Source organism: Podarcis liolepis (assembly GCF_965112155.1).
Source record: "Podarcis liolepis genome assembly, chromosome: 7".
NCBI classification, from domain to species: Eukaryota; Metazoa; Chordata; class Lepidosauria; order Squamata; family Lacertidae; genus Podarcis; species Podarcis liolepis.
In genome coordinates, this window is record NC_139561.1 from 84,728,534 (window position 1) to 84,740,504 (window position 11,971).

The window sequence follows — 11,971 nt, forward strand, 5'->3', positions numbered from 1 at the left end:
AAGAACACTTTTTCTATCTTAATTACTTTACACCTTCAACAATTTCCCATCACATGAGGGGAAAAGTCCTTGCATCTAGCATGGATACGATACCCTTGGAAGTAATATCTTTTAAGGAATATTAATAAAGCAGCCCCATTTTTATAAATTTAATGCCATGCTTGCACTTAAAACTCTTGTTCTTAGATCTATTTCTTTTTATATTTATTTTCACAAGATCCTCAGTAAGATTCCCCCCCCCCAAAAAAAAGAAGCCCTTCATCATTTGAATTCATAGCTGTAATTGCTGTATTCATTTGTGAGCCACTTCCTGGTCATTTAGCCCCTTCTTTCAAGCCTATACCTCAAATCCCTAATGTGAAAGAAAGGTTGATGTTCCTGCACTTGAATTTTGCATTATTTCTGCTTGATTTAAACAACAACAACAGCAGAAACTGAAGCCCGGTTCTGACACCGTCATGGGTTATGCTACTTCAGACTACAGATAGGGGCACATATAAATAAATTCACTACATGGGGGGAAATCCTTGCACAAAAAACCTAGCCTAAGCTTCCCCTGACATTCTAATTTTTGTGTGGAGGGAATTATTGCTATGGAAGGGCATTCAGCAGTGTGAATCTTTTCCTGCAGTTTAGAATGGTACAGTCCAGACTCCGTACACAGACTTGACTTTAGCCAGTTCTTAGGCACTAAAGTTCCTTTTTCTTTGAGGAACAACAGGCTCCATCTGGAAAAAAACGCAGGAGGAAATTGGCGATTGTGGAACATTGCATTTTATTTTGACAACAGCCCTGTGAGGCATGTTAGGCCGAGGTGTGGTGCGTGGCCTGAGGCCGCCAGTGAGAATCGTGACTGGATGAGGGGAAGGATTTGAACTCAAGATCTACCCTGTCAAAGTCCAGCACTCTGTTAATTTAGGGTCTGTCTTAAAGCATGCCTTGGCCTGAAAGAACATGAGACAGCCGCTTTGTGGAAGCTAAGCAGTTTTGGGTCTGGATGGAAAGCCTTCCTTGCTATCTTATTATTTTCATCATGAAAGTGAGACCAGTGGCGTAGCGTGGGGGGTGCAGGGGGGCTGGCCGCACCGGGCGCAACATCTGGGGGTTAGGGTTAGGGGGCGCAAATTACTTGCCTTGCCCCGGGTGCTGACAACCCACGCTACGCCACTGAGTGAGACAGAATATATTGGTGTTTTCCACCAGTTTGGAGCGGCAGCTCTTTTTCTGAGGGGGGTGGGTGTTGCTGTTACTTTTTGCATGCCTGTTTGCAGAGCGTTAAGGGAATTCTGGAACGTAGGTCACACCTGAATAGTAGCAATGTAATTTATGTGTTTTAAACCATTACAGTGGGTGGCGTGTGCAGAAGGGAAGGCCTGGATGTTACAGGAACACCCAGGGGAGGAAGTGCTGTTGTGCATCTTGGCATTCTGTGGACAAGAGACGCATTTCACTCCCGCCAGGGCATTCCCTGTTGACGGAGGCTTTACTACCCACTGCCAACCCTCAAGTATGCAAAAATAGGCTTGGATGCACGTGGACTATTGCTCCTGGGCGGTTCATAAAAAAACGTTTTTTAAAAAATTGCCTGCTCCAAAGGTCTTATCTTACTACTTACTTACTAGGGATTATATAGCTATATCTGAAATTTCATACTGTACTTAACTGGTCTTCTAGAGCTCATCGTTATTTTCATTCCTTTTGCAACATTTTGAAAGAGAGTTTTACCTTGATGTTGCTTGAGCAAGCAATGTGCATGAGCAGGAAGCTTCATTTTTGGTAAACGAGGAGTCAGACTGTAAAAGGATTGTTGCTGCAACAGCCACTGCTGGCCAATATACTGGACTTAACTGGTCCTCTAGTGTTCATCATTATTTTCACTCCAGACATATCTGAAATTTCATGCATATCAGTTAATATCTTGACCCTCCTCCACGAAAACAGCTGTTTACTTGGCCGTTTTCCTATGTCGTGAAGGCCGAAATTTCAATTCAGTGGAGCAGGGTCAAGATATTAACTGATATGCATGAAATTTCAGATATAGCTATATAATCCCTAGTGTAGTAAGATAAGACCTTTGGAGCAGGCATTTTAAAAAAATAAATAAATTTATGAACCGCCGTAATATTTCTCTGTGGTACAGCAGGTACTTTAAGTACAGAAAGCCCCAGGTATGACTCCCAGGTAGAACTGGGAAAGATTCCTGCCTGAAACCTCAGCACAGATAATTCTAAGCTAGATGCAACCGAGCTGGTGTCAAACGTATTGCTCTGATATACCGTATTTTTCGTTCTATAAGACGCACCAGACCATAAGACGCACCTAGTTTTTGGAGGAGGAAAACAAGGAAAAAAATATTCTGACTCTCAGAAGCCAGAACAACAAGAGGGATCACTGCAAAGCAAAAGCAGCAATCCCTCTTGCTGTTCTGGCTTCTGGGATAGCTGCACAGCCTGCATTCGCTCCATAAGACGCACACACATTTCCCCTTACTTTTTAGGAGGGAAAAAGTGAGTCTTATAGAGCAAAAAATACGGTAGTCATTTGGACAGCCCTGGACCTCTATGTACACTACCCAGGCTTGCAGCCCAAGGGGGTCACTGCTGTGCTGCTAATACATTTCACCCCCAGAAGTGCACTCCATTTACTCTCAAGACAGACAGGTGCCAGCCAGATGGGCCAATGGGATCCACTGGTATAAGGCAGGTCCCTGTGCTCTTCTGATGGAGAATACCTGTGCAGCGTCAAAAGCCTGCGTGGCTGGGTGGACATGGGGAGTGTTGCCGGACAGGATTTCCCAGAGGCAGAATGTCTTGCCAGGCTTCTCTTGTCCCTGAATGTCCTCATCATTAACAGGGCCAAGTGGGAGATGCAACATGAGCAATGCACTACACCCTCTTGTGGCATAGGAATATCTGGAAATGATGCCAAGCAGCCGGAAATTCCAGAGCCAATTCCGTTGTAAGGCGGAAACGCGGGAGATTTAGGAGCCTATTGCCACGTTTCTTCCATTGGAATGCATCTGTGCCATCCCAGAGTCAAAATAATCTTAGGGTGCTTTTTTTCTTTAAAAAAACGTTTAGAGGCACTCTTCTTCCGACTCAAGAAAAATCACCATTTTATAGTTGAAATTGGGGGAAAATAAATATAGTAAACGGACAAAAGTACAGAGAGCATGCATTACCTCATGATGATGAAAAATAGTAATTTTCCTACTCATCTTGAAATACTGCCCCTCAAGGAGGCCAAACTTTCATCGGTAAAACACCACACATCCACATTCCACACTGCTTCACACATTAAACGCTCGCTTCCGTCTGAGACTCAGGAAACACTGCGAGAGGAAATGAGGCTGCCATCGGGGGTAGCAACGGAACTGACGATTCACTGTGCTAGAGAAGAAACTAACCTTTTTTTTAAAAAAAAAAAAAAGTTTCTTCTCCTGTTAGATTCACAAAATGTTTAGGGGTAAATTGTAATGATGAGAAGCACTGCAAAAATAAAACAAAAGAAGCTATACTCTATTTTAGTATATTTATATTTAGTATATTTTAGTTTTTAAATATATAAATATTAAGTTTTAATATTTACTGTTAGCAGAAGTGGATTTGCTGCAGTAAGGCGACAGAGTACTTTAATTGCACAAACCTAAATTTCTGATATGCACTTGAATCCCCTCTGTGAAGTACTGACTGTCTGAAGGCAATATTCATCCTGGTCCTGAATATTGAACCAGGAATTGTTTAACCACACGTATCCCTTGCTCACAAACCTCACGGTTGAACTCCACCCATCGGTAAAAGTAAAGGTAAAGGGACCCCTGACCATTAGGTCCAGTTGCGAACGACTCTGGGGTTGTGGCGCTCATCTCACTTTACTGGCTGAGGGAGCCGGCGTACAGCTTCCAGGTCATGTGGCCAGCATGACTAAGCCGCTTCTGGCAAACCAGAGCAGCCCACGGAAACGCCGTTTACCTTCCCGCCGGAGTGGTACCTATTTATCTACTTGCACTTTGACATGCTTTCAAACTGCTAGGTTGGCAGGAGCAGGGACCGAGCAACCGGAGCTCGCCGAACTCCACCCATCGGCACACAACCTAATTATGCTGGAGAAGAAATCTCCAAGAGTCTCTAACAATTAAGCGACTTTAAAGCTCACCTCAGCTTCCTGTTCAGTCACTGCATAGGCAAATAAAAAGACTTATAAAAAGCACTTACAGTTGCCATTAATTCCACTGAATAATTATCTAAATTTCCAAGATGGTGATGAGGATTCTTTTTTAAGAGTCCTGTAAAAATTGGTTCCTTCATTGATTTGTGGGCCCAGGAAACTGGTGTGGATGGAATAGGGGCTATCCAGCATTCCCAATACAACTTCATTTACCCTTCTCTTTCATCTTTGTATTTTAATAAAACATTCCAATGAAGAGGCCATGTAACCTAACTACCGTGCTTGCTCTCACTTAGCCATTACGGTCCTACCTCCTTTGGTCAGAGGGCCTGGGGCTGGCTAAATGGGGAACACAAAAGCTGTTATACAAGTAGCCTTAATCATAAGAGTGCAAATGGCATTTTTACTGAACTGAGAGTCAAATAAGAAACTGAAAGTAAAAGTGCAAAGTAGCTTACAATTTAAAGGAACAGTATTAGGGAGCAGTGTTTGTCCAGTGTCACATTTTTCTGCAATATCCCCTTAACCATGACATTAGCAATAAGCTTTGCAAGAGATGAGTTGCCAGATGAAACCTTGCAGGAGCTCAGTGTTTGAAATTAGCCAGGCGCCAGGAGCATTTTGCACCTAGCTTTCAACCACTTGCAACCAAGCGAAGATGCCTGTGTGCAAGGATGGATGGTGCCTGACACCTTTACTGATCTGGCCTGTTTTCACACACTAATACCCCAATTTGCAGAATTCTATCCATTATATTTTATCTGCACAATCAGAATGAATTTCTCAAACCATAATGCTTTTTCTGTGCATCCTTAGCAGGAACAGTCACTTTTAAGCAAAGGGGGTCAGAAAAGGCCAATATATATGTCAGGGAACTGACATTGGAGCTAGAGGCGGAGGGAAGGCTCTCAAATGATGCTGGAGAAGGGCCCAGCAGGGAGAGAGGCAGCTCCGCAGATGGGGAAGCTAATCAGCGCAACACCAGGGATATAGAAGGGCTGATGGGGGAATCGGCGAGAGGGCTCCAGGACTCTTCACCGGACACCAGCAGGGAGAGCACGGGTCCTCCCCTACTCACGCCCACCCTGCGCAGAAGACTTCCGCGCAGAGAGAGTAGGAGGAGACTGGGTGTCAAACAACTTTTATGTTGGAAAAGATTTAAGAAACGCCCACTGACGGATTCTGCTAGCGACTGAGGCAGCCACGAAGTGAAGGGCTGCCCAGACTGAAAGGTTTAGCAAGGCAACAAAGCCTGGAGAGGCGGCAACTTACGCACGAGCAACCCATACACATTACAATATATGTGGACTATCCCTGGATCAAGTGACTTTTATTCTTTAAAGTTCTCAGCGTTCTTAACCGAGCTCAAGGTTGTCATCTGAACTAGTCATACAGTCAATCACAGTCAATCCATTAAATGGCAACTAGATATTCTGTTCTGGCGACTGTAACCTTGGTTTAAGGAGACATTTGGCACCTACCTTATATATCTGAGTTTCTAACACTGCAGAAACTGCTTTGGAAGGGGGCAGTTTTCATCCCCGCCTTTTCTAGAACTGCAGGCTTTCCTGCTCCCACAGCTACCATTAAAACAGGCTGCCCACTTATGGGCACTTCCAAGCAGTCTCTATTTTCAGCAGGGATTCAGTTACATACCGGCAAACTTGCGTTGCACAGTCAAAGTTGATTTGCTGCTCTTGTGCAACAAACCTGCTTCCCTCTTCACCGCACCCAAAATCTAACTTTTTGCACTAAGGAAAGAATCGGCAAAATACACTGGGAAGTGTAGGGTAACAACTGTTTCACACAACATCACCTACTGGTCTTCAGCTGGTCTGATCCAAAGTGGGTTTACCATGCAAAATATATGGTAAAAAAATTAAGAAATGGGTCCCCAAAGGCATGTCTGGCTTAAAAGTGGGTCTGAAAGGTTTGATGATACCTGATCTAACCTCTCCGAAAACAGACCAGAAAGATTGCTCAATAAACAGCCAACATTGTCTGACCTCCCTGCAAACTTTGTGCAAACCCATCAGGACGAACGCCGACAGCCAGGTCATCTGAAAGCCACCCCCAGTTATCTCCTGCTGTCCTATCTATGCTGGTTCAGTTTACGAATGCTGTATTCTTTTCCTCTCCTCAGATATCCTGACGGAAGATGACATTTACTGCTGCTCCCTTTCCAAGACATTGTGCCACACCTCCACACCCGTCACAGTGGGGTTCTACTCCCCCTGCGGAAACCGCCTACATTCGCTGCTTGATCATATTGGAAGTAAGTCCCGGGCAAAAAAAAAAAAAAGAATCAACTGGGTGGAAGGGGTGGGGGAGGAATCCAAGTTTTTCTTGGGTATTCAGTAATAATAGGGAGGAAAGCCCTGCCCCTGTGCCTCCTAACATGGATTTTTGCCATAAACAGGCCTTTTTCTCTAGCCTGTCCATTCAATCAGGATTTTGTTATTTAAGAGACAAGCACAAATGTACAGTGGTGCCTCGGGTTACGTACGCTTCAGGTTACATACGCTTCAGGTCACAGACTCCGCTAACCCAGAAATAGTGCCTCGGGTTAAGAACTTTGCTTCAGGATGAGAACAGAAATTGTGCTCCGGCGGCACGGCGGCAGCTGGAGGCCCCATTAGCTAAAGTGGTGCTTCAGGTTAAGAACATTTTCAGGTTAAGAACAGACCTCCGGAACAAATTAAGTACTTAACCCGAGGTACCACTGTATTGCTCATTTGCCAATCAGGCTGTCCCACATGCACGGACAATAAAAGTAAAATACGTACATGCATAATGCATCAAGCCACACTAAAATACAGATTAAAAATTATACAATTACAACTGGCTTACGTGTATTAACATAATATTAACATCTAAAGTGGCATGTAAGTGTTTTCCACTTCCCTCAAGCCAATTTTACAAATTGCACACTCCTAAGTGCTGTGTAGTAATCTGCTTCAGCCAACTCAAAGAGAACTTTTGCTTGACGGGGGAAGTTAAGCAGATTCTTCCCGCAGTGCTCTCCCCGGCAATAAGGGGCTCAATTTAACAGCTTCTCGGATCTAAATACAAGGGGCATTCTGATAAAAAAAGGCTACCAGGTTCTCTACCTTCAGGCATGTACAAAAGAGTGATGATGAGTGAAGGTGTAGAGTCATAAAATTGTAGAGTTGGGAGCCTGAGAATCATCTAGTCCCACTCCCTGAAATGCAGGAATCACAGGGAAAGAATCCCTGAAAAATGGCCATCCAACCCGTTAAAAAACCTTCAGTGGAGTCCACCACCTTCCAAGGGAGTCTGTTCCACTGTTGAGCAGCTCTCACAGCCAGAATGTAGGAATCTCCTTTCTACGTTGAAGGGAGGAGGGATAGTAGCTGGTCCCTACATCTCATCTCACTTTTGAAAGGCTAATGGCTTCTTGTTCCACTTTGGCAGAATGCATGCACAAGGAAACCATTCGGAGAGAAGAAAACGAGTACAGGAGGACACACGAGAAGCCCCGGATACCGGAAGGATGGAACTACCTGACCCTCCTATGGTACTTGGTGTTCTATGAGCCAGTCATCACAGAGGTTCATCTCAGGAGGAAGAACATTGACTTCATGTTCCTAAGATTCAGCGCCTGGGAATACGCCGGCAGTGATAAGCTGTGGGCCGGTCTGGTCACCACCTTGTGCGACCGCATCCGCCACCAATTCGGGCCTCTGCCTCTGAGCTTCTACCACGTGGTGGGGAGCAAGCCCCACTTTGCCTCTGGGTTCAGCCAGAAGGAGTGGAGGCTCAAAAAGAAAGCCTCGTTTGCAGCCGGAGGGTTCCTGACCATCTTGCTAGCTGGCATTGGCCTGGCCACAACCGCATACCTTGTGCCAGGGCTGAGGGACGGCACTGTCTTGAAGATCCTCGCCGCCTCCTTGGCCAGCGTTACCGGTTCAGGGGCCTTGGTGGCCATTGCGCCGGTGATTAAGCACCTGATCATCAGCCAGAAGAAGAAGATCGAGAGTATGACCAGCAATGAGAAATTCACCAGCCACCTGGGCTTCATGAGCGCTGTGAAGAAAGAGATTGCACTCCTCACCAACTTCGTGTATTACATGGAGATCTTTGAGAGGCGGCGGCTGAGGATTGTCTTTGAGATTACCAACTTGGACATGTGCTACCCAGAACGAGTCATCGGGGTCCTGAACGCCATCAACACCCTGCTTTCAGACACCAACGCCCCCTTCATCTTCATCCTGGTGGTGGACCCTTGTGTCATCGTCTCTTGCTTGGAGGAAGCCAGCTGCATGAAGGGCATGGCTGACAACGGCTACCTCTACCTCAACCGCACGGTGACGCTGCCTTTCTCCATCCCGGAAATTGGCCAGAGGGCAAAGCTGCGGTTTCTGCACGAGGCCTTCCAGAGCCGGGAGGACTTGATGTACAACATCATCACGAGAAACGTGGAGCAGGGGATCAAAAGATCCAAAGGGAAGGGCAGGGCCTTGGGAGACATGGAAGAGTCGGCAGAGATGGACCAGCAACAGATCGATGCTCAGGCCGTGCAATACATCCACGAGGCTTTCCACTGCTTGCACGACGAATTCGATTCCCTTTCCAGGTACATCCCAGACAGTATTGTCCAGATGAAGAGAATCGTCAACACCATCCCCATCACTATCCGGCTTATGGCCCAGCAGCATGTCTTGAGACATGCCATCTGCCCCCGGTCGGTGGCGGCCTGGGTCGTCATGGCCAACCAATGGCCTTGCCGCTTGAGCTGGATACTGCAGTGCATGGAGGACAGGCGGCAGTGCCACACAGGGGGCAAGGACGGCGAGGAAACCATGTGGCACGTCTTCGCGGAGAACTGCAAGGAGCTCTTCTCCCATCATACGGTGCTTCAAAACATCATGGCGTTGGACAACGACCCCGAACTCTTCGAGAACTTCTTGTGGCACGATTTCCCTTTCACCGTGAAGGAAGGGGAGAAGTACGTGAGGTACACCGTCAACTTGGACCACTCTATAAGGTATCGGATGGGGCAGCTGCGGTCCCTGGCTTCCCTGGAAAGGGACTACCTCAAAGAATTAGCTTCTCTGGAAAAGGACAAAGATAAGGAGAAAGAAGCAGCTTCCTTGGAGAAGGAGGAGGGCAGAGAAGCAGCCAATTCAGGCAGGATGGTGTAAGGCGGAAGGTTTCCAGGGGTCTGTTGGAAGGTTATCAAATGTTCTGTAATAAGGTATGACCAGTCATGGTGGACAAGCTATTTGAGAGACGATTTTGCCTGCGTTGCCCATTTATCCCTTTGGTGTGGATCAGCGAATGAGTGTCGGCTGTGTTCCCAGGGTGGGGTTTCCCAAACTGTGAGCTTCACCCAGGTGGTTCCACGGTGTCAGTGGATTTCTGGCATAGCCGTCACATTTTCAACTGTACCTTTTATTTATTCCTTTGTGTTTTATTGCACTGCAATTTGAATTCTGTGAAATGCGGCTGTGACACAACAAAATACAGTATGTAAGAAATTAAAGGAAGCAATAAAAATGCAATTAGAAAAACCTACTGGACCACAGCTGCTGAAACGGCAGAAAAACCAGTCAGTGCCCCCACCCCAGCAATTCACTGACTTCAATGCAGGGTGATGGGGGAGGCATAAACATCCCAGAATCCTCTGGGAAAGGCACTGGGCATTGTGGCAGACAAGTTTACGGTGGGAAGTGTTTCTTGATGTCTGGGAAGTTTGAAAGCCAATTTACCATCAGCTGAGGAACACACATCAATCTGCAGCGGGAGACGGGATTAGGAGAGACTTCGGCCGTTCCCACACGTGATGCTAAATGGGCCACATTTGAACTTCCTTCTGTTCTTTTTGCGAAACTTAATGGAAGCTGTGAATACAGGAACGAATGTGAAGAGAAGGGAAATGAGTGCTGCTGTAGCCAATGAAGGATTTAGATTTGCGCAACAAGCTGATTGAATTATTTAAGGTGTTTAAATAAGTTTTGTTTGTGGAGGGGGGGAGAATATGGATGCTGAGCGACATCTACAGCAGGGCTGTGTGTATCTCACAAATGGAGAAACAGCAGCTCTGTCTGGCAAGGGCTTCAATTCTCTCTCTCTCCCCCCCTCACCCCCTCATTTTTGGGCTTTCTGCCTTCTGCCATATCAGTCCCTTGGGACACTGCTGGCAGGTAGGGAAGGGTCAAACCAGTCTAATTTCTTGTCCATGCCACTTTTGTACTGATTCTGTGATGACTCTGCATTCATCTTCTTTAAATAAAAAATAAACCTGTGCAAGAACTTGCATTTAAATATGACGTTTTGAATGTATTTTCTCTCAAAGCACACATTTCTACTGTTTTGATGCTTCTTCTTTTTTGAGCTAACAAGTGCACCAGAACATTCAGGAAGTTTTAAAAAAAAACTAGCGGATAATCCAGTTCAAACCTGCACATTAGTCCAAGCAGTAAGAATCAGGTCAGGTAATCTGCAAAGACTGAATTCCTTAAGCAGCAGCAGCAGCATACATTATGATCTATCAACCCATACTTTATTCAGGTTCCAGCATTTGCTTTGCTGCAATTTCAGTTTTTTAAAGGCACACAGCCCTGGACTAGGGTTTGTGTGTGTGTAAAATTTAAAAATGATCGCCTTATATCTAGTTAGAGACAAGCCTGCAATCCATTGAAGTCAATGGGGCTTCTGAGTAGAAATGTATAGGATCTTGTTGCACGTTACATTTGCTGGAATTTCAACAGCCTTTGCTAACCTGGCTCCCTTACAGATGTTTTGTTATCGTTTAGTCGTGCCCGCCTCTTCGTGACCCCATGGACCAGAGTACGCCAGGCACTCCTGTCTTCCACTGCCTCCCGCAGTTTGGTCAAACTCATGCTGGTAGCTTCGAGAACACTATCCAACCATCTCGTCCTCTGTCGTCCCCTTCTCCTTGTGCCCTCCATCTTTCCCAGCAACAGGGTCTTTTCCAGGGAGTCTTCTCTTCTCATGAGGTGGCCAAAGTATTGGAGCCTCAGCTTCAGGATCTGTCCTTCCAGTGAGCACTCAGGGCTGATTTCCTTAAGAATGGATGTGTTTGATCTTTTTGCAGTCCATGGGACTCTCAAGAGTCTCCTCCAGCACCATAGTTCAAAAGCATCAATTCTTCGGCGATCAGCCTTCTTCATGGTCCAGCTCTCACTTCCATACATCACTACTGGGAAAACCATAGCTTTATACGGACCTTACAGGTGTTTTAGACTACAACATCTGGAGGGGGTTAGGTTGGAGAAGCCTGGTCTAGAATGAAGGAGGGAAGGAGTGGGGCAGGCTTATGGATTTAAGGCTCAGCCTACTCTCCCAAGCAACGCCTCGGCAAATGTTGGGGAAGAACCGCAGCTCAGTTGCTTAGAGCACCTGATTGGCATGCAGAAGGGTCCCGGTTCAATCCCTGGCATCTCCAGATAGGGCAATGAGAGCCTGTTTGTCTGAAACTCTGGACAGAGCAGTTGTCCATCAGTGCGGATAATACTTTGCTAGACAGACCAATGGTCTGACTCAGGAAAAGGCAACTTCCTGCTGCTGAAAGCTCGCTTTTCTCGTCTCCCAACCCAATGAGTTATGAGTGCTCCAAAAAAGCAGCAGCTTCACTTAATTTAGGTAGCACCTAAATATGGAAACAGCCGCACTCGGGTTGTCGATGACGACATCGCCTTGAGGGAAAGTGGGTGGGTCTCCCGCAATTTCCACCTCGGCCACTTCCACAGGGCTAATTATATCACCCGCTTGCCTCAGATTCATGGCTTGGGCTTACCCCTCAACACGAGAGCAAAGT

The 11,971-nt window shown here is 46.2% G+C and overlaps 1 protein-coding gene across 7 annotated transcripts in view; it reads left to right on the forward strand.

The window, feature by feature from the left end:
• Positions 1–10,455, forward strand: part of NKPD1 (NTPase KAP family P-loop domain containing 1) — a 55,488-nt gene extending 45,033 nt beyond the window's left edge. For all 7 annotated transcript variants that reach the window (XM_083515842.1, XM_083515840.1, XM_083515837.1 and 4 more), the window contains 2 exons: positions 6,311–6,442; positions 7,603–10,455. In XM_083515842.1, the coding sequence (XP_083371968.1) occupies positions 6,311–6,442; positions 7,603–9,332 (1,862 nt within the window). In that variant the 3' untranslated portion in view covers positions 9,333–10,455. The remainder of the gene's footprint in view (positions 1–6,310; positions 6,443–7,602) is intronic.
• Positions 10,456–11,971: the final 1,516 nt, after the last annotated feature.